This window comes from Pleurodeles waltl, chromosome 1_1 (genome assembly GCF_031143425.1).
Source record: "Pleurodeles waltl isolate 20211129_DDA chromosome 1_1, aPleWal1.hap1.20221129, whole genome shotgun sequence".
Taxonomy (NCBI): domain Eukaryota; kingdom Metazoa; phylum Chordata; class Amphibia; order Caudata; family Salamandridae; genus Pleurodeles; species Pleurodeles waltl.
The window spans coordinates 9709479-9736281 of record NC_090436.1 but is presented as its reverse complement, the minus strand read 5'-3'; the positions used below and the strand labels follow the sequence as shown (position 1 = coordinate 9736281).

General features: G+C 47.8%; 1 protein-coding gene across 1 annotated transcript in view; it reads right to left on the bottom strand.

The window, feature by feature from the left end:
* Window positions 1–525: 525 nt before the first annotated feature.
* Window positions 526–26803, bottom strand: part of CCDC142 (coiled-coil domain containing 142) — a 104429-nt gene continuing 78151 nt past the window's right edge. The window contains exons 11-12 of the mRNA XM_069205747.1: window positions 18034–18245; window positions 526–1035 (exon numbers count right to left, since the gene is read on the bottom strand). Of these exons, the coding sequence (XP_069061848.1) occupies window positions 773–1035; window positions 18034–18245 (475 nt within the window). The 3' untranslated portion in view covers window positions 526–772. The remainder of the gene's footprint in view (window positions 1036–18033; window positions 18246–26803) is intronic.

The following is a 26803-nucleotide window of genomic DNA, read 5'->3' as shown; positions in this document are numbered from 1 at the left end:
GTGACTACAGTGGTATTACTTGAGCTTTGCATGTCTCCTAGATAAGCCTTGGCTGCTCATCCACAGCTACCTCTAGAGAGCCCTGGCTTCTAGGCACTGCCTACACTTCACTGAGAGGGGATACCTGGACCTGGTATAAGGTGATAATACCATAGGTACTCACCACACATCAGACCAGCATCCTATAAACATGATATGCAGAATCTACAACCAGACTACCTGTAACAACTGCCTAGTCCTGCAGTGACTACAGACAGGTGGCAATGCACCGAACCATTGCACCATTTTCGTAGGAGGGCATTCACTGTTGAACCTGGCCCTTACGAAGTCACAGCAAACCACTTCCATTTCTCTGTGTAGGCAATTTGTTAATATATTGCCTTTTTCTAAATATTCGTTGAGCATGTACACCACTCTAGCAGATTGAGTCACCCCCAAATTTAGTTTCGAAATTACATTTAACATTTCGCTTGAAAATTGGGTCTCAGCAGCTATGCATAAAAAACTACCACAAAACAATGAAAATTATTTCAGAAAATGTTTCTTATTTAAATCCAACAAAACATTTGTGCTTAAGTTATGAAAATAAAGTTAAATATTTTATCAAAATAGCATAAGGAAATAGGGAGCCTCCAGTCACTGAGAAGTGAAGTTTGAACGCAGGAAGGGAGTTTTCTGGCATAATACATGATTTGTCTAACCAGACACCGGGAGTAAATCTCTGCACAATTTTGTTCTCATGGTTCTGAATGATTGGCTGTGAGTGGGCAGGTCAAGGCTCTGGTGTCCTACTGACACAAGAGAGGCCAGGCATTCTCCAGCGCCGTCCACGGTGTAGGCGTAGAGAGAGCCACCCCTGCTGGTTTACCATCAGATAGGACTCTGGGTTGCTGCTGCTACGCATCTTGCTTAGAAGGTCCGCAGTGGCTGAAGAATGGGCTTCGAGCACTGTCCCGTTCCTCACAGTCTGGATGTCCAGGCTTTCAAGGCTGTTCAAGCTGCCACTGTTGAAGTCTTCATGGTGATTGCAGGCACCTGAAATGAGCACAAGAACAAAGGGTGATATTCCAGCGAACCTCTGAGCAACAACAGATCAAGTGGCGTAAGTACTGAAAAGAAGGTACCAATTTGTTTCATGGATATGGCTCAGGGTAAACAGCACAACTAAACACTTAGGGATAAGAAAAGGTTTATGTTGGACAGCTGACGTAGAAGGGACAAATATGGATGCTCTTCTGAGAAATGGAAAACGAGAGTCAGCACATATCTATATTTACTATCAGGAAAATGCAATCACATGGTCTCAGGTGAAGTCATGTGCCACATTATTCCAGTCAAAGCTTCTAAAAAATTATGCCTTTATTCATTCATATCGAAGATTAAATTATTCACATGGAAATTCAAATGGTGATCAATCTTTCCATAGCCAACGCGTTTCGTCCTTACGGACTTTTTCAGGGCTTACGGTCAACGATTATAACGTGCTCCCTAGTACAATTCCATCTGGTGACACTCATGCAAATGCTCTTCTGAATAATGTAAACACGGACAAAGCTGTCAATGCGGGCATTAGAATCGTCAGGAAGGATAAGTTACTTACCTGTAAATCCTAGTTCTCTTCCAGGGGTATCCTCATCAAAGTCATAAACATTGAATATTCCCGCCCTTGTGCGGAGACCCCGGAGCATATATAAAATACACACATATTAACATGTGTAAAAAACAGCAATGCAGGCTATAATGTTAAAAACAGGCTAAAATGCTTTATTTCTATGAAGTTTTTTTTTTTTTTTTTTTTATATTATAAAGCTACAATAGAGAATAAATATCTACCCAAGCCCCTCAAGCTAGGCTTAGGGAAGTAAGCAGCAGCAAACTCTAGAGAAAAAGAGAAAAAACTGCATTGAAAAACAATGAAGCATTCTTAGCCAATAGGCTGCATGCAGGTTAACACAGGAGAACCATAAAAACTTTGGCACCGTGCCTTTAAGACCCTGAGCACCTCCAGTATCCCACCATGCCTCAGGGGTGAAGGAAAGGTGACAGTTGGTTCACAGTTAGGTCAGTTCTTTTTACGGTGACAATTTGTATAACTGATTCAAAACACAGTCTGTCCTGCACTTCTAGGAGACGTGCGTCCGGGGAGGAGGGTGGGTTGTTTATGACTTTGATGAGGATACCCCTGGAAGAGAACTAGGATTTACAGGTAAGTAACTTATCCTTCTCTTCCAGGGGATCCTCATCAATAGTCATAAACATTGAATAGATTAGCAAGCCCATCCCTAAACCCAGCGGACTGTCCGATAGAAGTGCAGGAATAGATATGTCTTACGGAAATAGATTTCTTAGAGAGGCCTGCCCCACTTGGGCATCCGCTCTTGCATCTGAGTCTAAACAATAATGCCTTGTAAACATATGGACAGACTTCCATGTAGCAGCTTTACAAATCTCAGATATCGGAACATTGTTAAGGAGAGCAGCAGTAGCCGCTTTACCCCTTGTGGAATGCGCTCTAGGCCGCGCTAGCAATTGTTTATTAGCTAGCTGGTAAGTATTAACAATGCAAGAAACTATCCATCTTGATATTGTTCGTTTAGAAGCTGCCTCTCCTGTCCTTAAATGACCATAGTTTACAAACAAGCGGTTAGAGTGTCTAATCGATTTTGTCTTGTCCAGATAAAATTTCAGCACTCTTTTCAAGTCTAATGAGTGCAATGCTTTCTCTGCCGGAGTCTCCGGATTGGGAAAGAACGTTGGTAAAGTTATGGTCTGATTAATATGGAATTCTGACACCACCTTCGGAAGGAAAGATGGGTGAGTTCGCAGAACCACTCTATTGTCATGAAAAACCGTGTACGGTTCTTTTGCAGACAAGGCCTGGATTTCACTGACCCTCCTCGCCGAAGTAATGGCCACTAGAAAAGCCGTCTTCCACGTAAGGTGTTGTAAAGAGGCCTTATGGATAGGCTCGAAAGGAGGGCCCATAAGTTTTGCCAGGACTATGTTCAGTTCCCATGGAGGAGAAGGCCTCCGAATTGGCGGAAAAACTTTCTTCAAACCTTCTAAGAAATCCTTGACTACAGGTTTTGTAAAGAAGGATTCCTGAGAAGGTGATTTGCGATAGGCAGTAATAGCAGACAAATGTACCTTAATAGATGATACCTGCAGACCGGACTTCGCTAGATGAAGCAAATAGGACAGTATGACATCCTCCTGCGCCCGTATGGGATTATGACCTTTCTGACAGCACCATATGTAGAATCTCTTCCACTTAAAAGCGTAGGAACGCCGCGTGGAAGGTCGTTTGGACTCTTTCAAGATGCTCATGCACTCCTGCGAGAGTCCTAGGTGCCCATACTGCAGGAATTCAGGAGCCATGCTGTTAAGCTCAGAGAGGGTAGGTTGGGATGTAGGATCCTGCCCTCCATTCTGCTCAGAAGATCCGGTCTGCACGGCAGCCTCCTGTGAGGTTCTTCCGACAGGTTGAGGAGATCCGTGTACCAGAACTGTCGGGGCCATTGCGGCGCTATAAGAATCATTCTGGTCCTGGATCTGTAAAGTTTGCTGATCACTGCCGGAATGAGGGGAATCGGCGGAAAAGCGTAAAGAAATGTCCCTGACCAGTCGATCAACAGGGCATTCCCTCGAGATCCCGGACGGTAGAACCTGGATGCGAAGTCTGGGCATTTCTTGTTTACTTCGTCTGCGAAGAGGTCCAGTTGAGGCCGACCCCATTGCACGAAGATGTACTCTGCGACTTCGCCGTGCAGGACCCAATCGTGAACGTCCTCCAGGTGTCTGCTTAGAAAGTCTGCTTCCACGTTCTGCTGACCTGGCAGGTGAACTGCTGTCATTGAAATTCCTCTGGCCAGGAGCCAATGCCATATCGCTTGGGACTCTCGCGATAGGGGTAGGGACCTCGTTCCCCCCTGTTTGTTCAAGTAATACATCGTGGTTGTATTGTCCGTCTGTATCAAGAGAGTTTTCCCCTGAATTAGCGGTATGAAGGACTTGAGAGCGAGATGGACCGCTCTGAGTTCTAGCAGATTGATGTGGTACTGCTTTTCCTTGTCTGACCACAGACCCTGTGCTTGAAAAGGACCCAGATGAGCCCCCCATCCCTGAAGAGATGCATCCGTTACTAGGGTGTCAGATGGAAGCACCTGGTGAAACGGAGCACCCACTGACAGGTGAGGTCTGTGCATCCACCATCTCAATGACTGAAGTGCTACCTCCGGTAGCCGCACCGTGTCCTCCCAGCGACCTGTTCTCTGGCTCCAGTTGGTCTCCAATGCCTCTTGGAGGGGTCTCATGTGGAGTCTGGCATTTGGGACAATAAAAATGCACGATGCCATAGAGCCCAGTAGTGATGTCACCTGACGTGCCGTAGGTGCGCTGGCTCTCAACAGGTCCTGGCACTTCTTGTTTATTGAGGATAGTCGTTCCTCCGAAGGATACACTTTTTGTAGTTCTGTGTTTATGATAGCTCCTAGGTAGTGAAGATTCTGCGTTGGAGTCAAGGTTGACTTCTGGTAATTGACCTGAAGACTTAGAGCTTCGCAAACTCCTAGTACAATGTCCCGATGGCTTCTCGCCTGCTCCGGAGAAGAAGCCTTTAGTAGCCAGTCGTCTAGGTATGGATATATGTATATCCTATGTCTTCGGAGATGTGCCGCCACCACTGCCATACATTTCGAGAAAACTCTTGGGGCAGATTTCAGGCCAAAGGGTAGAACCCTGAACTGGTAATGCTGTAACGCTACTCGGAAGCGCAGGAATTTTTGATGTTTGGGAGCTATTGGGATGTGAAAGTACGCATCCTGCAGGTCGATGGAGCACATCCAGTCTCCCTGATGCAGTTGAGGGAAAATCTGGTGAAGCGCTAGCATTCTGAACTTCTGCTTCCTTATGTATTTGTTCAGCAGCCGTAGGTCCAGGATTGGCCTGAAAACGCCCTCTCGACCCTTCTTTGCCACTAGAAAGTAACAGGAGTAGACCCCCTGTCCTCTTCGTGCCGGTGGAACCTTTTCTATGGCATTCTTTCTTAGGAGGGCGAGAGCCTCCTTGCGTAGCAAGCTGAGATGAGATGGATTGTCTTTGGTTGGTGGCAAGTGTGGTGGAGGCTGTTTGAAAAGAAGAGAATAGCCATGTTCGACAATATTGAGCACCCATTTGTCTCTTGTGATAGAGTGCCACTCGTGAAGATAAGCCGTAATACTTCCCCCCACCGGAGTGGTGTACAGTGTCGAGGGAAGCGAGATTTCATTGCTTGGTGGGTGCTTTTGGAGTGGATTGTTGAGGTCTGCTTGACCCTCGCTCCCTTGTGTTTCTTCGTTGAAAAAGAGGTCGTCCCTGTCGCTGCTGTGACCTTTGCGCCCAATGAGGGGTTTGAACCCTCTGCTGGAAAGGGCGTCTATCATACGGCCTGTACCTCCTCCTGAAATCTTTCTTTCTTTCGAGGCCCACCGCCTTCAAGGTATCCACCTCTGTCTTCATGCGGGCCATCTCTTCGTCTGCATGGGCACCGAATAGAGAGCTCCCGGCAAATGGGAGATTCAGGATGCGTTGCTGTGCTTCCTGTTTCAAGCCTGTGAGCCTCAGCCAGGAAGATCTCCTCGCACAGATACCATGTGCATACCAATGAGCAGCCAAATCCGCCCCATCCGCTGCCGCGCTGATAACCTGGTTGGATACCAGGCATCCTTCTTGTAGTATCTCCTGGAAATCTTGCCTGTCTTCTCTGGGCAATTTTTCCGTAAATCTACTGAGGGAATCCCACAGAGAACGATCGTACCTGCCCAGGAGCGCAGACGCACTGGAGACCTTCATTGCTGAAGCCGCCGTCCCGCATATCTTTCTCCCTAGAGAGTCTAAATGCCTGCTCTCTTTATCCGGGGGTACCGTGGATGAAGAAGCCACTGAGTGGGTCTTTCGGGCGGCAGCTATGATCACCGAGTCCGGTGGCGGATCTTTTCTAAGGAATAAAGGGTCTTGTTCTGGAGCCTTGTATTTCTTGAGAATCCTAGCCGGTGCAGACTTAAGCGAGGCTGGGGCCAGAAAAGTGTCCATAGTTGGCTGCAGCAAGCCAGGCACCAGAGGCAGCAACTTTTTCGACGCTGATCTCTGTTGTAGAGTCTCAAAGATAATCGATGAGGAGGTAGATGGTTCTGGAACCTCAATGTTGAGTTTCTGCGCTCCTCTTAGCAACACCTCGTTGAATGTGGTAATATCATCCACCGGTGAGACTCTAGCAGGTGGTGAATCTGTAAGGGTGGGTGAGTAACGCCCGACAGAAGAACCTGATGAAGACCAAGAGGGTGATCTTCTCCTTGACCGCGACCTGGATCTCCGTTGAGAGCGAGATCTGCTGCGAGACGCTGTAGCAGAGCGTCTAGGCCTCGCGGTCGGTTGGCGAGGAGCTGAACGAGCCCGTTCTGCCCTGGCTGTCGGTGATGGCGTTCTTGGCAGGGAGGCAGTAGGTAAATACATTCGCGAATACTGCGAATCTGGGGATGCCGCTGGTCTGTTGAGGCTCTCCAGCCATCTCGGAGATAGATTGATGGGCGAGACATGCCCAGATGATGCCGCTCTAGACCGAGAAGAGCCGCTCGGTATGGAGACCACTGGAGATGGTGCCTTGTCTGGCGTGGGGCGATGTTCTGCTCCCTGTGGGACAGGTAAAACCTGCATCGACGTCGATGGCTGTTTCGACGTCGAGTGGGCGCCCAGCCGTTTGTTCCTGTCTCGCCGTTGAGTGCCTCGTTGTTGAATGTCTTGACGTCGAACGACGTTCCTTAGACCTCGACCTGCTCGCCATCGTGTGCCTCGACGTGGAGCGATGGGAGGTTGACGGCGGATGTTTCTCGTGCCGTCGTGGTGATGACGACGCCGTGTGTCCTGACGTCGGGGGGCGCACAGCCTTTGGCGGCGACCGGGCACGCCGGCGGTGGCTCGACGTCGATCGGCGGGCTGCCGTCAACGGAGACCTGCCCCTGCTCTGATGTCCCTTTGACGCCGTTCCCTTCGACGTCGGGTGTGTCGCCGTCGACGGCGATCTATGCCGGTGAGACGGTGGTAGCGACGACGTCGACGGTGAACAAACAGGTATTTTCCTACCTGTCGACATCGACCAGGCCATTCTCTCCTGAGAATGGCCTTCTGGATGTCTGGGAAGTGAGGAGGACGATGTTCTTTTCCTCTCCTGAAGCCCATGAAGCCGGATCTTCTCTCTGTCTTTCAGAGTCCTCCTAGACATGTTCTTGCAGTACTTACAAGTGTCAGGGCAGTGACTCTGAGGCAGGCACACTATGCACAGAGAGTGGGGATCTGACTGGGCCTTCTTCTTCCCACAAGCAGGGCATTTGACAAAAAGAGAAGGCATTTTTCTGTCAGAAAAAACCTTCCTAGCTCAGACAAAGATGTTATTTGGCGAGTGAAAAATGAAAAACGCTTTTTTAAATAATTTTTCTGAGAAAAAACTCAGAAAAACTGAGAGCTCAATGCTCCAGGATCCTCTCAGAAGAAGCCGGAAAAAAGAACTGACCTAACTGTGAACCAACTGTCACCTTTCCTTCACCCCTGAGGCATGGTGGGATACTGGAGGTGCTCAGGGTCTTAAAGGCACGGTGCCAAAGTTTTTATGGTTCTCCTGTGTTAACCTGCATGCAGCCTATTGGCTAAGAATGCTTCATTGTTTTTCAATGCAGTTTTTTCTCTTTTTCTCTAGAGTTTGCTGCTGCTTACTTCCCTAAGCCTAGTTTGAGGGGCTTGGGTAGATATGTATTCTCTATTGTAGCTTTATAATATAAAAAAAAAAAAAAAAAAAAAAAAAACTTCATAGAAATAAAGCATTTTAGCCTGTTTTTAACATTATAGCCTGCATTGCTGTTTTTTACACATGTTAATATGTGTGTATTTTATATATGCTCCGGGGTCCCCACACAAAGGCGGGAATATTCAATGTTTATGACTATTGATGAGGATCCCCTGGAAGAGAATTATCTAGTCAAATCTGAGTTCCCTTTGGATCTAAAATTATCCAACTAGACAGCTGCCCTAATCATAAGGGCAGTTAGAAATTCCAAAGCTCAGGACCATGAATGGGATAAGATTCCCTATTTGAGGTGTTTATCAATGTTTACCTACAGCCATGGTTGGAGTCTACAAACGAGAACTGAAGTAGCAAAACACGTAAAGCCATCAAATAGAGGGCACACTTCCCCTATAAGGTCATCGGTGATCATTGAGATACTATGATTGATAAGGACAATAAATGCTTCCTTCTCCATTTACTAAAGAGGTTCTGCAAGCAGGCTGAGGAGCGTTTTAATACACAGAGTCAATTCACCCATTTACATATCATCTACAATATCACGATAGATGGTTGTCACTTTTGGATAGAAAAGTTAAGTAGAAATGATTAAAGGTTAAGGTGGTATAATTTTTTTTTTTTTAATCAATCTGGCAATACATGAGAAACTCGTAGGTTTAGTGCTCAGGTAATAAACCTGCAGCTTCTGGTCAAACAATGCAAGCAAAGTCGCAAAGAAAAACCACCCCTGTTGCCCTCCCTCAGCCCACTTCCATTCCTGCAGCTCGTCCTGTCTTCTCGCCAACATATGTGCTGCCAGTTTCCCTTGGTCACCTTTACTGTGGAAGAAAACAGGAAAAACCTAGTAGATCTTGTCACCAAGAAGGGAAGAGCTAATGGAACCTTCCACTATACACTGAAGGGGAGGCCGAGCTTCCCTATGAATTGTCTGTAACTAATTTGAACTTGATCTCAAGCTACAAAAAAGGGTAACAGCTAGATCCAACTCTATTTTTCTTTCTTAACTGACCTTGTCCTGCCACTTTTTTCCAGAGTTTTGGGACAAGCATTCTTGAGTATATGAACTTATGGCAAAGGTACTATTTTGTATACATTTAGCATTTTTCCACTGGCCACGAGCTGACGGAGACCCATCTTCTAGTGCTCACCAATATATGTTTTATTCAGGTAAATATTGCTCTGTACCTCCAGTTGTTTCTGTTATTTCCGGCTGGTGCCTGCTGTCTCTGTGACTCACATGAGCTTTAGCACTGCACGTTTCTCTGGTATGAGACATTGGTCAGTTTTCCATGCACAACCTCACTTGATGAAGGTGGGTCTGATGAATCGCCATTAGCATATGAACAATGTAGTTTATTAATAGCAAAAAATTATGCGGAGTTCTGAAACAAATTAGGAGTCAACCAATGCTGTATCTGCTTGGGACACATTTAAACTGTCTACTTCAGGCCACATAATAGAAATTTGATTAGATCCGAGACAAGCTCTCTTATATTGCAGCAAATCGTACTAATATTACTTAAGAGGGTTTACAGAGGCCTCTCCTGTGACTTTTTTCCCAGTGTAATTGTGGGACTGAGTTAAGTTGGTGTTCAGGGTCCAACTAAGAGGACAGTGCAGAACCTGCTGAAAAGTGAATATTTTTTGTCTGACTAAAATAAGCCCTAGTGGGAAACAACAGGTTGAACGATGGGCTATTTCGCCCGAGTAACTACATGGACAAATGTGACTTCCTAAACTCTTCATAACTGCTAAATTGTCTCTTGCAGGTCTGGGTGCTAGAACAAAGACCATGTACAGATGTAGTTGAGTGAAATGGACCACATCCCATAGAATCAGCTAAGATTTATTGGGATTATTAAAAATCCTAGTTACCTCCATAAATGTTACTATGGAAGTTTTGTTTTGTAGCACAACTGAATGAAGAATATTACAGAATGGTTTTACAAGTCTTTATAACCAAAATGTGCCATTGTACTTGGTTATGTACATGGATGGTATTCAAATTGATAAATTCCATCATAAGATTAAGCTTTCTCTCTTACTGTAGGATCTCAGGGTGGCGACCTGTTCTGACGATTGTAAGGAGGATGAGTGTATATACATTGCTAATTTTGGCTATTTAGAAGAAGGACTATTGAAGACACAGGGAATATTTGACAGCTGTGCTAGGATATTTTCAAGTATGGTTCATCTGAGGGTGCACCAGCTAAATTAAGACACACCGTGGTAATTTTAAGATGGATATGTGCCTCAGTTCTCACAGAGTTTTAGTTCAGTTCTTAGATTATATATTTTTTTCTTTCACTGTTTTTTTATAATCATTGCTTCTTCTAATGTGGGCTGAATTCTTATAGTATCTGCATTTTTTTTTTTAATGAGTTTTTATACGCATAGACGCTAGATATTTGTGCTAACAGCGCCGAGCCCCGTTCATGCATTATGGCACTCCTGGCATCCTTTCTTGATGAGTGAATGAAACGGACATCTGCCAATCCAGAGACCAGCCAGTCTCCTGACAGCAAGGCCTTCAGTACTGAGCCAGAGAAGCAATTCAGGAAAGAGCTGAAAAGGGCGACTGCACTGATTCCGGATTGGTTGCAGTCTCCCGAAGGAACGTTTATTGAAGACATGAACAAAAGAATATTCCCACATACGTGTGGGGACCCCAGAACACTATAGCCCAAATAGAAGAGCACAGCTCAGGGCACCAAAAAAGCATCTGAAATGCCCATTTGTCAGACCCGATGCAGGGGCAGCTACTCAAAGCAGCGCAGCAGTGCCCGGCCACAACGATGCTAGCAGCGGGAGAAGGACACAATGTGGCACAATGATGTCCACCGCTCTAGGCCTCTGTTCTTCTGCAGCACACTACAGCACGGGGACAAACATCACTGGCTCAGTTCTTCTGTGGGCAACCACCACACTGACACAGGTCCAGTTGCAAGGGGCAGCACTCCAATTCAATGGTGTTTGCATGTTTTTTTCCCCAGTCCCTGGTAGTGAGGGTGCCCATGATAGTATTATGGTGATTCATGTCCAAGGCTATGGAGGGCTAAGATTGCCATGGCTCCAGAATTACCCTCCCTTTATTTTACCTTATTCTCAGATTCTTGTTGTTAATTTTACCTCCTTTGCTCCTTAGTTCTGTTCTTACCACCTCTTTGTGTTTCTTCCTGACGTTGTCTGGCTAAGATACAGCACAAGATCATATCTTGGATAAAAGAAAGTAAGACACATTTTTAGGTCAAACGCTCAAGGGCTTTTACCTGTCGTAAGTACTTTGGGCTTTTAACCACACCCACCTCATGCCCATCACTTTCATTCATTCGTGGTCTTGCCTTTCAAAACCGCCTTGCAGACTGACCCTCTTACATGGATTATGGCACGATTGCCGATAAGTTTTGTCAGCGAACTACTTTTTCCTTTTGTCTCTCTCCTTCGTGCTCATGGCAGCCGTGGCGCTTTGAATCTGCTTGCACTGCCGTCCCTAGCACCTCCCGGCTGTCCCTCAGTTTCCCGTTTGTGTCTGCCGTCCCCACCACCATTCCCACATCATTCCTTGTTATTTAACTTTAGTCACAAATCGCTGACATCTTTAAATGCCAACATTTCCTTGCCATTGTATTCAATCCCGCAGCTAATAGGTTTCAAAGACTTTATTACAAAGGCCTTGATGATATTAGATTGCCTGAAGCCTAAGTTTGTTCATATTTGCATTATATTTATTTATTTTTTGTAACATTGCATTTGAAGAAACACACATTTGCAGGCAGAGTTGACCAAGTTATGAAAAGCAAGAAAAGTCCGGTTAGAAGTTTACAATGGTAATAGCTCTAACTCAAGCAAACGCGAGACCCAATGCATACCAAATGCTTGTTAGTATTGTGGTTATAATACTGAGGACACCCCAACAAGAGAGAGATGTCCTACAAAGGTTCTTCTGAATTTGTTGCACAGATACTACACATGTCTACTACTCGCGATGGCGACTTCAAAACTCCACCACACAGAACATGTGGATGCCCAAAACCAGGCAGCCCTCTCTGGATTTCTCCTCTAGGAAGAGGCTTTGCAGGGATATCTCCAGTTCCCCTCTCTTGGTTCCTCAGTACCCCTTAAAAGACTGATACCCAGAAGCAAGTTGCAGTCCTCTCTGGGACGGTACCTCACCCCCTAGAAAACCATGCAGTCAGAGACTCCAAACCTGCATCACGTGTCTTCCTGTAGCCTAGTGGCTGCAGCCTCCCTTGGTCATGATGAATCTTGGAACACTGATAAGTAGCTCTAATCACGGTTTACACAGTCTTTCCAGGCATCTTTTTTAGATTTCGGGCCTCTGTTCACAAAAGATTTCTAGAAAGTTCACCATTTGGTATAAAGGCTGCTACCTGCTTTCAGGCACTTTGGGTACTTAACTCTCTTATCTTACCCAATTCCATCTCAAAACAAGCACTGGCAAAGCCAACAGGTCTCGCCTATGCAAGAGCTACTTACTTTGCCACTGTGTTTTAGCCATGTTGTACAGCAGCTTGGCTGCTGTTCAGCGTCGCGAAAAGCTAGTGACGTACAGGAGAATGCAGTGAAGCAGAAGGGTGATGAGCACCCTGGAGTTGCTTATAGTGGAGTGGCGTGTCCAAGAGTGTAGCGTTGTACAGATGAGTGTTGTGGAGTGTTCTAGAGTGTTGTAAGGTGGAGTGGGGTGTCGTAGATCGGAGTGGGTGTCATGGAGCAGAGTGAAGTGTCGTGGAGCACAGTAGAGTGGTGTACATTGAAGTAGAGTGGCTTAGAGTAGAGTGGCGTAGAGCGGCTTAGAGTAGAGTGGTGTAGAGTGGCATCGAGTGGAGGGGCACAGAGTGGAATGAGTGGATTAGAGAATCAGAGTGGAGTGGCATAAAGTATTGTAGAGTGGGGTGGCCTAGGGTTGAGTGGCATAGAGTGGGGTGGCCTAGGGTTGAGTGGCATAGAGTGGGGTGGCACAGAGTGGAGTAGTGTAGAGTGGGGTGGCGTAGAGTGGCACAGAGTGGGGTGGCGTAGAGTGGGGTGGCGTAGAGTGGAGTGGCGTGGAGTGGAGTGGAGTGGAGTGGCGTAGAGTGGAGTGGAGTGGAGTGGAGTAGAGTAGAGTGGAGTGGAGTGGCGTGGCGTGGAGTGGCGTGGCGTGGAGTGGAGTGGAGTGGCGTAGAGTGGAGTGGCGTAGAGTGGAGTGGCGGGTCGTGAAGTGTGGTAGAGTAGAGTGTCAGAGCAGCGACAAAGAAGAGTTTCATACAGCGTCAGAGTAGAGCGTGGTAGAGCAGAGTGTCAAAGTAGAGTGTTGTGAAGTGGAGTGACTTAGAGTGGAGTAATGCGTCATTGAAAAGGGTGGAGTAGATTGGAGTGTCAGGGTGGAGCGTCAGTGTTGGAGGCTTGCTCTCTATGTTGTGTGCAAAGCTAGGCACACTGTGCAGGAAGTCCGGGCAACCACACGTTGGTTTACAGGGGTAAAAACTAGACCACCTAATGCTCGAAGTTTTATGGTAGCTTGGTTGAGCAGTTAGGCCAATCCTGGGGAAGTGCAAAGCATATGCAATACTCACAGCATCAATCTCGAAACTCACATGCTCAAAGGAATAACTCAAGATAAATTTATAAAAATACTTCAGATTTTTATGTACATTTTAAATCCAAGATCATCAGAATTGGCTAAGTACGTTTCAAGAAATGAATTTTTGAAGTTTAATAAAGATAGTCTTTCTGTGGTAATTATGCACCATAGGAATCAATGGAGGATAACCTTTAAAAATACACAGTAAATCACACAGTTGGTTTACCAAGTTCTTCTTTTGCAGGTTAGTCGAAGTCGTCGGTGGACACTCTGTGCCAGCTGGAGAAGTTTGGGCGGTCTCAGTTCTGGCAGAAGCCGCAGGGAAAGGTCTCTGGAGCTGATGCAGGGCCACTGCGAGGGACCACTTGGAAAAGCACTGCACAGGGAAGTTTAAAGGTGAATCCTGGGGGTCCCCCTGGAGTGTTGTGGTCGCAAAGGGTGGGGGACCCTTAGGGCACAGCAGGGTTTTTGGTGCAGGGCACAGGCAGCAGGGTGCAGAGCGAATCGGTGAGCCAAGAGCTGTGAGTAAAAGTGCCCTCAGAAGCAGGAGGTAGGCAGGGTAAAGGGTCGTTTGCAGGGGAACGGGGGCACTCTGGTGGGAGGTGTGGGTTGTTTCTGAAGTCCCTCGACTGGGGCTTCCGCTTGGGCCTTTTTCAGCCCTGGGCGAGTTCAACTTCCTTATGTCCGATGTGGGCTGGTTTGGCCGCTAGAGGGCGCAGTGCCACCAAACTTCGCACTCTGGCAGGGGTTGTCCTCGCGGTCGTTGGGATGCAGTTTGGGCCAGCTGTGAGATCCAGATCGGGAGTTACCGGCTGGTCAGTGAAGTGACCCTCACTGGCTTGCTGGTTTCTTTGTGGTTTTAGAGTGGTACCTCCACTCTGGAGTGAGTTATCTGGCGATTTGTGGAACCTGGAGGTCCTCTGGGGCTTTTGTACAGTTGTCCAGCAACTCCTCAGCCGCAATTGTCAGGTCCGGGGTGCAGCAGGCAGGGTTTGGTGCCTTTTCTTTGATACAGCAGGTCCACAGTTCTCGCACTTTGGATCTTCTTGGTGCTGGTCTTCTTTGCTGTTGAATCTGAGTTCTTAGTCTAGAGATGCCCATTAAATACTGTATTTAGTGGACGTTTTAGGAGGAACCTGGTAGTGACCAATGGGTCATCTACCTTAGGGTGGCTACACCCACTAAGTGACCACTTCCGGTGGGCAGAGGTCACATCCCTACACCTGATTGGCTATGTTGCTTCCATCCAAGATGGGGGGGAAATGAAATGGAGAGTCCAACTTGCATGCAACACCTTAGTGGTGGTACATGCTAGGTAGGGCAACTCCTGTCATCCAGGTTTGAATTTCCCACTGCTGCTCCCACCAAAAGTAGGGGTTTGCAACAAGGCAACCATTTGCTGTTAGCAGCAGGCCTGGAGGTCGAGTTTCAAAGGTGGTAAGCCCTTTGAAGCTCGCCAACAGGGCAGTGCACATTCCCGAGGGTGGAGGTGTTAGCACCTCCACCCAGGAAGGGCTTTGTCTTGTATCTCAAAGGGCTGAACACCTCACCCCAGACCAGGAAGTGTCTGGAAGTGGCAGGCTGGTTAGGACCAGTCAGGAACTATGTCAGGATTGTTTGCCTTTGCAGGGGTCACCTCTAAGGTGACCCCTGGGTACATTTTATAATATATCCAACACTGGTACGAGTTTGGATTTATCATTCTGAGTTGTTTGATACCAAACAACCCAGGGTTCAGAGTGGCCATCATGTAGCTGGGAAACCCGTACTGACCAGTGTTCAGCACATGTATTAAAATGGCTGCTCTGTTAACTCACTATGTCCCAGGTTTGGCAAGGACGCAGTTGGGGCATATTGTTCATGCAGCTATGTCCTCACATACAGTATGGTGCACCCTGCCTTATGGCTGTAAGGCCTGCCAGAGGGGTGCCTTACCCAAAGTGCATGCAGTGCAAAATGAGTAGGGCACACAGTCAATGTGCCATGCCGAGTTTGTGTTTTTGGTTTTGGTTTGCACCAGGGCACTTAGCCTACAATGGTATGTCTGGGTGCATCTGGATGCCTGGCCTAGAGGGTGGCACAATCAGTGCTGCTGCCCTCTGGGGCCTACCCTTAGTACCTCATGTCCTGGTTACCTAAGTACCATTTACTAGGGGCTTATAGTGGCAGCTAAAGATATTGCCAATTGTGCCAATGCATCACAACAGTTTAGGGAAAGAGCTCTGGCCCAGGGAACCTGGTTAGCAGGGGACCTCGGTACTACAACTTCTAGGCTGCATCATACATCAGGCAAAAAGTGGGGACTGACCATGTTAGAAAGGGGCCTCTCCTCACAGTCAAAGTGGACTGTCAGCCAACGTTGTTGTAGAACAGAGTGAGGTAGAGTAGGGTGCCACAGATTAGGGAGTTGTAGAGCGGAGGGTCATAGTACAGTAAAGTGTCAGTGTGCAGTGTGGTGGCATAGGGTGGAGTAAAGTGTGGAGTGTCGAAGTGGCGTAGAGTGGAATCGCTTAGAGGGGCATAAAGCCTTGTAGAATGTTGTAGGATGGGGTGACATGGAGTGTCAGAGTGGAGTGGCGTGTAGAGGGGCCTAGAGTGAAGCGGCATAGAGGGTCACAGAGTAAAGTGTCAGAGTGGAATGGTATAGGGTATAGTGTCAGAGCGGAGTAGAATGGAGTGGGATAGAATGGAGTGGAGAGTTGTAGAAAGGAGTGGCATGGACTGGAGCATACGAGTGGAGTGGTGTGGAGTTGCATAGAGTGACCTAGAGTGGCTCAGAGTGGAGTAGAGTGCTGTAGAGTAGTGAGTCACAGAGTGGAGGTGCACAGAGTGTAAGTGCACAGAGTGTAAGTGCACAGAGTGTAAGTGCACAGAGTGTAAGTGCACAGAGTGTAAGTGCACAGAGTGAAGATGCATAGAGTGGAATAGAGCAGCTTAGAGTGAAGTCAAGCATAGAGGTGTGAAATGGCAGCGTGGGGTGGTGTAGAGTTGCATAGAGTGACCTAGAGTGGCTCAGAGTGGAGTAGAGTGCTGTAGAGTAGTGAGTCACAGAGTGGAGGTGCACAGACTGGAGGTGCACAGAGTGTAAGTGCACAGAGTGTAAGTGCACAGAGTGGAGATGCACAGAGTGGAGATGCACAGAGTGGAGATGCACAGAGTGGAATAGAGCAGCTTGGAGTGAAGTCAAGCAAAGAAGTGTGAAATGGCAGTGTGGGGTGGTGTAGAGTTGCATAGAGTGACCTAGAGTGGAGTAGAGTGCTGTAGAGTAGTGAGTCACAGAGTGCAGGTGCATAGAGTGGAGATGCATATTGTGGAGATGCGTAGAGTGGAGGGAGTACAGCAGCTTGGAGTGAAGTCAAGCATAGAGGTGTGAAGTGGCATAGAGTGGACTGGTTTTAGTGGAGTGCAGTAGTGTGTCAGAGTGGGGCAGAATGGCGTAGAGTGAACTGTCAGAGTGAAGCATCCGAATGGACTATCACAGAGTGGAGTCTGAGAGTGTGGCAGAGTGGTGTGGCAGTAGTGTGTTGTGGAGTAGAGGGGAAGGTCGTAGAGTGGAGTGGAGTAAGGTGTCAGAATAGAGTAGGGTGGAGTGTCGTAGCATAGAGTGGAGTAAGAGTGGCGTAGAATGCAGCAGCGCAGACTGTCACGGAGTGTCAGTGAGTTGTAGAGTGGAGGGTTGTAGAGTAAAGTGGACGGAGAGCAGTGGGGCATAGAGTGTTGTAGAGTGGAGTATTGGAGAGGGCAGTGGCTTAGCGCAGAGTGGAGTAAAGTGCAGTAGAGTAGAGTGCCATAGAGCATTGCAGCGTGGAGTGTCGTGAAAACTTGTAGACTGGAGTGGATTGGAATACAGTGGAGTGGTGCAGAGCAGAGTGCAGTGACCTTGAGTGAAGTGGCGTAGAGTGGATTGGAGTTTTTCGTAGTGTGGTGTGATGTAGAGTGTCATAGTGGAGTGGGACAGAGTGGAGTGGAGCGTTGTGGAGTAGATCAGAATGGTGTAGAATGGTGTGGAGTAGAGTGACCTAGAATGGCGTAGAGTGTAGGTGAGTACAGAGCCGTAGAGTGTCATGGAATGAAGTGGAGTGAAGTGGCACAGCATTGAGTGTCAGAGTGGTTTGGCGTGGAGAGGCGTAGAGTGGAGTAGTGTGTCACAGAGTAGGGTGGGGTGGAATAGAGTGGAGTGTCAGAGTGAAGCGTCAGATTGTCTATCAGAGTGGAGTGTTGTAGAGTACACTTTGGTACTGGAGTCTCAGATTAGAGTGTTGTGGAGTCGTAGAGGGAAAAATCGCAGAGTGGAGGGTCATGGAGTGGAGCAGAGTGGAGTACAGTGTAGTAGAGTGGAGTGGAGTGTCATAGCGTAAAGTGAAGTAAAGTAGGGTGGTGTGGTAAGGTTGTACACTCACTGCAGTTCCCGAGTGTACCATTAAAGACATGAATAGTGGATTGGAGTTTGGCAAGGACATACTCACTGCGATTAGTTTTCGAGTACTTTCTAAGGCATTGATATCGGACTTCAGCATGGTAAAGATATATATATATTCACTGTAGTTCAGGTAAGTACCACCAAAGGCAAAAATAGTAGATTATGAAGAAATGTGCAGGTTTGTAAGGGCATCCTACTCACAGCAGTTTCGGAAAGGGTGCCAGGCTTCTGAGGGCATGTACGTCTTGCTGGTCGGCTGCTGCAACAGGCATATGATGGCGTTATCTGCATGCTGGAACACTCTGTGGGACAAAACTGCTTGTCTTACGTCCTGAGATAGGTTGGAATCCTGCGACTGGATCACATGCCGTACCATGTCAAAGTCCTGCTTCAGCTGTAAGGCTCCCTGAAGGCTATAAAAATATTGGCTCAGGTCAAATAAGACGGGCACACTAAATAAAGAACCAATACATTTAGAAACATCTTTTTTTTGTTCAAAAGAAAAGAGGAAGAGGAAAAGAAAACAAGTTTCTCTCCTGTTATAGTGTTCCAGACCCACCACCTCGGCTAGGCAGTGTAGGAGGCTGGACTGGCTTGTAGTGAGTACCAAGGGGTACTTGCACCTTGCACCAGGCCCAGTTATCCCTTATTAGTGTATAGGGTGTCTAGCAGCTTAGGCTGATAGATAATGGTAGCTTAGCAAAGCAGCTCAGGCTGAACTAGGAGACGTGTGAAGCTACTACAGTACCACTTAGTGTCATATGCACAATATCATAAGAAAACACAATACACAGTTATACTAAAAATAAAGGTACTTTATTTTTATGACAATATGCCAAAGTATCTTAGAGTGTACCCTCAGTGAGAGGATAGGAAATATACACAAGATATATATACACAATAGCAAAAATATGCAGTATAGTCTTAGAAAACAGTGCAAACAATGTATAGTTACAATAGGATGCAATGGGGAAACATAGGGATAGGGGCAACACAAACCATATACTCCAAAAGTGGAATGTGAACCACGAATGGACCCCAAACCTATGTGACCTTGTAGAGGGTCGCTGGGACTATTAGAAAATAGTGAGAGTTAGAAAAATAACCCTCCCCAAGACCCTGAAAAGTGAGTGCAAAGTGCACCAAAGTTCCCCTAAGGACAAAATAGTCGTGTTAGAGGGAAAATGCAAGGAAAACACAAATCAGCAATGCAACAACGATGGATTCCTGACTGAGGGTACCTGTGGAACAAGGGGACCAAGTCCAAAAGTCACAAGCAGCTCGGAGATGGGCAGATGCCCAAGAAATGCCAGCGGTTGGTGCAAGGAAGCTCTTACTAGGCTGAAGAACTGTGAATACTGCAGGAACGACAAGGGCTAGAGACTTCCCCTTTGGAGGATGGATCCCCCACGCCTTGGAGAGTCGTGCAGAAGTGTTTTCCCGCCGGATGGACGCCAACAAGCCTTGCTACACGCAAATCGTGCGTTTGGCGTTTTTGGACGCTGCTGGGGCCCAGGAGGGACCAGGAGGTCGCAAATTGGACCTGCAGAGAGAAGGGACGTCGTGCAAGACAAGGAGCCCTCACTGAAGCAGGTAGCACCCGGAGAAGTGCCAGAAACAGGCACTACGAGGATGCGTGAAACGGTGCTCGCCGAAGTTGCACAAAGGAGTCCCACGTCGCCGGAGACCAACTTAGAAAGTCGTGCAATGCAGGTTAGAGTGCCGTGGACCCAGGCTTGGCTGTGCACACAGGATTTCCGCCGGAAGTGCACAGGGGCCGGAGAAGCTTGCAAAGTCGCGGTTCCCAGCAATGCAGCCCAGCGAGGTGAGGCAAGGACTTACCTCCACCAAACTTGGGCTGAAGAGTCACTGGACTGTGGGGGTCACTTGGACGGTGTCGCTGGATTCGAGGGACCTCGCTCGTCGTGCTGAGAGGAGACCCAAGGGACCGGAAATGCAGCTTTTTGGTGCCTGCGGTTGCAGGGGGAAGATTCCGTCGACCCACGGGAGATTTCTTCGGAGCTTCTGGTGCAGAGAGGAGGCAGACTACCCCCACAGCATGCACAAGCAGGAAAACAGTCGAGAAGGCGGCAGGATCAGCGTTACAGAGTTGCAGTAGTCATCTTTGCTACTATGTTGCAGGTTTGCAGGCTTCCAGCGCGGTCAGCGGTCGATTCCTTATCAGAAGGTGAAGAGGGAGATGCAGAGGAACTCGGCTGAGCTCATGCATTCGTTATCTAGAGTTTCCCCAGAGACAGAGACCCTAAATAGCCAGAAAAGAGGGTTTGGCTACCTAGGAGAGAGGATAGGCTACTAACACCTGAAGGAGCCTATCAGCAGGAGTCTCTGACGTCACCTGGTGGCACTGGCCACTCAGAGCAGTCCAGTGTGCCAGCAGCACCTCTGTTTCCAAGATGGCAGAGGTCTGGAGCACACTGGAGGAGCTCTGGACACCTCCCAGGGGAGGTGCAGGTCAGGGGAGTGGTCACTCCCCTTTCCTTTGTCCAGTTTCGCGCCAGAGCAGGGGCTAAGGGGTCCCTGAACCGGTGTAGACTGGCTTATGCAGAATTGGGCACCTCTGTGCCCAACAAAGCATTTCCAGAGGCTGGGGGAGGCTACTCCTCCCCTGCCTTCACACCATTTTCCAAAGGGAGAGGGTGTCACACCCTCTCTCAGAGGAAGTTCTTTGTTCTGCCATCCTGGGCCAGGCCTGGCTGGACCCCAGGAGGGCAGATGCCTGTGTGAGGGGTTGGCAGCAGCAGCAGCTGCAGTGAAACCCCAGGAAGGGCAGTTTGGCAGTACCAGGGTCTGTGCTACAGACCACTGGGATCATGGGATTGTGCCAACTATGCCAGGATGGCATAGAGGGGGCAATTCCATGATCATAGACATGTTACATGGCCATATTCGGAGTTACCATTGTGAAGCTACATATAGGTAGTGACCTATATGTAGTGCACGCGTGTAATGGTGTCCCCGCACTCACAAAGTTCAGGGAATTGGCTCTGAACAATGTGGGGGCACCTTGGCTAGTGCCAGGGTGCCCTCACACTAAGTTACTTTGCACCTAACATTTACCAGGTAAAGGTTAGACATATAGGTGACTTATAAGTTACTTAAGTGCAGTGTAAAATGGCTGTGAAATAACGTGGACGTTATTTTACTCAGGCTGCAGTGGCAGGCCTGTGTAAGAATTGTCAGAGCTCCCTATGGGTGGCAAAAGAAATGCTGCAGCCCATAGGGATCTCCTGGAACCCCAATACCCTGGGTACCTCAGTACCATATACTAGGGAATTATAAGGGTGTTCCAGTAAGCCAATGTAAATTGGTAAAAATGGTCACTAGCCTGTCAGTGACAATTTGAAAGTAATGAGAGAGCATAACCACTGAGGTTCTGGTTAGCAGAGCCTCAGTGAGACAGTTAGGCACCACACAGGGAACATATACATGCACACCTATGAGCACTGGGGCCCTGTGTGACAGGGTCCCAGTGACACATCCATATAGGCCACAAACCTATGAGCACTGGGGTCCTGACCAGCAGGATCCCATTGACACATAACAACCATACTGAAAACATGGTGTTTTCACTATGAGCACTGAGGCCTGGCTATCAGGATCCCAGTGAGACAGTGAAAACAGTGACAAAACACCCTGACATACACTCACAAACAGGCCAAAAGTGGGGGTAACAAGGCTAGAAAGAGGCTACCTTCTCACAGGCAGGATAGACACTTTTTGCAACTATCAAAGAAGGTCTCCTGACAGAGACGTGGGGCCTAATTCAGATATTGGCGGAGAGGTTACTCTGTTACAACAGTGCTGGATTTCCCACCCGCTGAAATCGAAGTCCCATAAAGTATAATGTGACTTAGATTTCGGCGGACAGGAAATCCGTCAGCACTGTGACGGAGTAATGTGTCCGCCAATATGTAAATCAGGCCCTTCATCTGCCGTGCAAGCAATCAAGGGTAGGTTTTGGCTACTATAGGACTTGGACTTCATGTTCAACAATGTGGCAGGAAGGCAGCGTACGGAAGCAATATAAACACCTGGAATAAACATGATTGAGACGGGGTCCAAACTCTCTCTACTTCTTATCTATCATCATAAGGTTCTCTGAGAAAGTAATGTGGTTAAAAATGGCTTTTGTGAGGCCCAAAACGGCGTCTTAACTGGGAACAGGCAATGAAGTGGACTAGTGGGAAGGACCAAGGGCATTGAAAATATACTCGTCTTAGTTCTCCATAATAAATATTTTTAAACTGCGTATTTCCACCCATGTGCACTATCACACAGCACATATTTGATTGTCAAATTTACGTTTTATTTTTTATGAGAGAAAAAAATCTAGTTTCCCAAAGGTGTTTTTCATAGATTCGTCTGATGTGTCCCCCAGACAAGCATGGATCTCCGTTGTCCAGAAAATACTTGGAAAATCTCACTCATGACTACAGACACCAAGTGACGGATACAACAAAGAGCCTCATTATTGACTTTTCCAAGACAGGCAGAACCACTATTACGTTACACCTTAATTAAGACCAATAGGCCACAGCTAAACTTGTGTCCGTTGTCATACCACCGGTTGTGAGGAGATGGGGTGCATTATGTGGTGTGGTTATGCGGCCTCACTGTGTAATACGTTACCAAATCCTTTAGGACCAGTGGGTTTTGTTTGTCAGACCTTGAGCTCAACCCTGGGTGGCTGCGGCTCTGAGCAGCAAGGCTCACACAAAGGAAAAGTTGTAAAGCATTTAAACAGCACCAAAACAACTGAAGAAGAAATTTGACAAGACACTCAAGAAATCCAACATGAATTTATAAAATGGACTGTATTTTATGCATTTTGAGACACCACAACTAAAAAGACCCACTGGAATGTTTTGAAGCTAGAGAATTTACAAGGTATAGTAAATCAAAGCATTTCACGCACTGACAAATTCACCAAATTTGACACTTAGAAAGCTTTTCATCAAAAAGTTTGGGCTAGCTGTAATGCGGTCACTTAGAATCACTTTAGGCGACCCACTGCAGTAGGAAGCAAGTCAAGGGTACACACAAGGTCCTCAGAATCAGCTGCCTCAGCAGGAGGAGCAGTCCTGAGCCAGTTCCAGGCACTTTGATCCTTTGAAGGGCTTTCCTATGGAAGTGGTCCCAATGCAAGGGATGAAGGATGCTGAAGATGCTCAAGGTTTGCAATGGATTCCTATGGAATGGTCCTGATGCAAGGGATGAAGGACGCTGAAGATGCTCAAGGTTTGCAATGGATTCCTGTGGCGTGGTCCTGATGCAAGGGATGAAGGACGGTGAGGATGCTCAAAGTTTACATTGGATTCCTGAAGACTGGTCCTGATGCAAGGGATGAAGGACGCTGAAGATGCTCAAGGTTTCCAATGGTTTCCTATGGAAGGGGTCCTAATGCAAGGGATGAAGGATGTTGAAGATGCTCAAAGGATGTTGCAGGTGTGATGCGGGCAACGGGGGGTTTCTGCGACTTCTCCTTATTCCACGAAAGGGGTGAGGAAGTCAAGGTTACAGTGCCGACATCCCACAAAGTCTTCTTGGTGCTGGCAGAAGCCCAAGCCCCACTGGACTACCGGTTGCCCAGTATTGCGGTGACAGGCCAATCCTTCCTGAGTCGAAGGGTGCAACAAACTTGGCTTCAACTTTTGTGCCAGGTCCTGGTCCCAGGTGCTGTATGTTGGAGGTTGGTGGCGGGGTGAAGACTTTGAGCTACCAACTTGCCCCAGCAGGCATCTCAGCTGTTGTGTCCCTGTGCTGTCAGCAGGCGGCCCGATCACTGACCCTTGCTGTCTCTTGGCTTTGGCTGGGCTCTGGAGACGGCTTCTCCTCAAGCAGGACACAACAGGCACATTCCCTCTCTCATTGGCTAGTCACCAGGTGCAGTCCACTCCGGTGCAGTTCCTCTTTGCTGGTTCCACGGTGCAGCTGGACAGCCCTTCTTCCAATCCAATCGATATCTGAGTTTGAGATGCCATGGGTGTCCTACTCAGAAAATGCCCTAAGAGCAGGATATGGTTGGTAGCCAATGGGCTACTCCTCGGTGCATGAAGCGAGAGGGGTGGTCCTGGCCACAGGGTCGACGTCCCTCCAAGTCCTATCAGTGCTGGTAGAAGTCCTGCTGCCCGCTATCATGGTCACAGCCAATTTCTTCCCAGGGTGATAACTCAGCTTCTGGGTGACCAAGTTGCACTCCGACCACTCTGTTGGGCTCGGCGAATTTGGTTGCAACTTTCAATAAAGGGTCCTGGTCTCTGGTGCTACACGGCGCCGATCTGAAGATTCTGGGCTACCTATACATCCCATCAATCTTCTCAGCTATTGTGGCCCTGTGTTGTTAATAGGATGACAGCAAACTGACCCATGGAGTATCTTTGCTTTGCCTGGGCTCCAGAGAAGACTTCTCCATGAGCAGGACACAGCAGGAACAGTCCCTCTTCTTTGCTAGCCACCAGATTCAGCACATGCAATCCACACCGATGTAGCCTCTTGTTGCTGGTTCGACGGTGCAGCAGGGCAGTACTTCACCGGTTCTTCTTCCAGTCAAGATCTGAGTTCTGGGTGACGGGGATGCCCAATCTATGTTGAGAAAGTGCCCTCAGGGTACAGGCGGTCAGTAGATAATGGGCCAATAGGTTCCCTCCCTCCTGATAACCACTTCCTGGAAGAGTGGTATCTGGCTACTCCAAGATGCACCATTCTGCCCACTCCCAACATGGCAGAACCTTTCTCTTGGCGTCCAGCGATCCTTAGCCCAACCCAGAGGTGCGACTACCTAGAGGACTATTAGGTCAGGAAAAACCGGCTTGACAACAGGTTTTCTTATTCCTTCCCCGGTGCCAGCTAGTCTGCCTAAACGACGGGGCTGCCCCTCTCCTAAGTGTTCCCCATGTGCCCTTTAAAGGAGTCTTCGGATTTGAAGCTCGCCTTTTGGGCCAACACCTATGTGGCTTCCTGAAGGGGGAGATTACACCTCTCTTCAGTGCAGGCCCCTATTGTCTCCTTTCATGGCAGTCGTTAGCACGTCTCCCTAGGAGAGAAGAAAGCTTTCTCCGGGTCAGGCTCCTTGTGTAACTATTACGTGAAAAGGAGGCTGAAGGCAACAAAGTGGCCACTTTGTAAAACTTGCACACTGTCAACTTGTTACATTCATTATGACTTGAGGATCAAGTCGAGCTTAATGCAACAAGCTGTTTGATACCCTGGGGTTTCAACTTTGGCTGCAGCTTTCAGGATTTAGCACAACTGAGGGGTCGGCGTGTAACCCTGTACTCGCCAACGGGGTGACCAAGTCTTTCCACAGTAACAGGTTCGCATTTTTACTGCCAGAACACGTAAAATACATGTTCTATCCTTGAGATATGCTGCACCGTGCCTTAGGGCTCGGTAGTCCTGCCACAGGGGTCACTTACACAAGTTTCAGGGGGACGGTCAACCTTGCCACAGCTTTAAATGGCAGAACCAGGCAGCCGCTTGAAACTGCTCTGTAATGAGGGGCGCGGAGTCTTGTTTTACCTTTGTCATATTCAGGGGGGCACAACCACTGCTGCAATCCCTGGGTGACTCTCTAACAGGCCCTGGGTACCATATACTAGGGACATGTAAGTTAGCTTATGCCAACTGGGTACAGCCAATATAACGTACATGTTTTGGGGTCGAGCACTAGCACTGAGGTCTGGTTAGCAGGCCTCAGTGTACCCTCAGAGTCGAAAAACCAGCAAAATCAGTCAAACAACTTGGGGGGGTGATCATATAAAAAGAGGCACACCTGTGATCATCCTATTTTCCAAAGAAAGGACGGACTGTGCACAACCGAAAAAGACCCCGGACAAACGAGTTAACAGCTGTGGAAGGACAGCGGTCTCGTGGTTCCCGTACTGCTAGAGGGTATGTTTGATTCTGAGGGTACCATGCATCTTGTATTCTCAGAATGGATTCAATCCCTGAAGAATGCAGCTCGTTTGCAGACCCACTTTTGGCGTCATGTCCCATACCCCTTGGGTCAAGGACTCAACAACTCCCAAAACTGAACCTGAGATTATACATTTTTACGAGAGTTCTCCTGTGACCCTAAGAAAGCTTTTGACAGAGATATCATGATAATTTTTTGGGACAGTTATAAAAATGCTGAACTTGGCCATCATGGCTAAAGTAAAGAGGCTCATTCATGATCCTGACGTCCTGGAAGGATGGACACAGAGGGCAACGGCACTGCTAGGCAAGGTGAACACACACAAAAGATATTCTTTGGCCTGGAGATAATGCCTTCTGGGTGTGCAGAACCGGATTTCGTTCCAGCTAGCTGGATTCCTAAGATACAGAACTAGGGCCACATGTTTTAACCTTTCTCTTACATCGTCCAAAAGCAGAATTATCTGCGTAGCATAGCACTGGCGTAGAACTTTCATGAAAAGCTGAAGGTTCAAATCAGTATAGACAGGGTGCATCATAGAGTCTGAATAAATTAGGGATGCGGGAGGAGTCTCAAGGAGCACTACACGTGAGAGTGACAAGGGGGAGGGACGCACCACTGTACACCCAGTGATAAAAGAAGACAATCGCTTGAGTCCTTGAGGGATCTCTGAACTCAGAGTTAGGTAAGTAGTGCAGAACGCAGCACGGCGTCGAAGGTCGCTAACAGGTCTAAGAGATTCGGGACCGCAGCAGCACCCTTATCCTAAAACACCCAAGGCTTTTCCACAACAGGGATGAATACATCCTCCATTGCACGCAGAGGTGCAAGTCCTGCTCGAGCAGGGTTGAGAACCCGGATATCGTTAATGAATGTGGAAGTTATATGGTGGCTTAGTTTTCTATTACATGGGCCAGAAAAGAAGTAGGAAGAAAAAAGGTAAAGTTGCCATGGTTTGCATTAATCACAAAAGTCTGTTTACTGACCGTAGGCACTAAAGCCTTAACCAAATACAGACCGCACCGGTCTCTTATA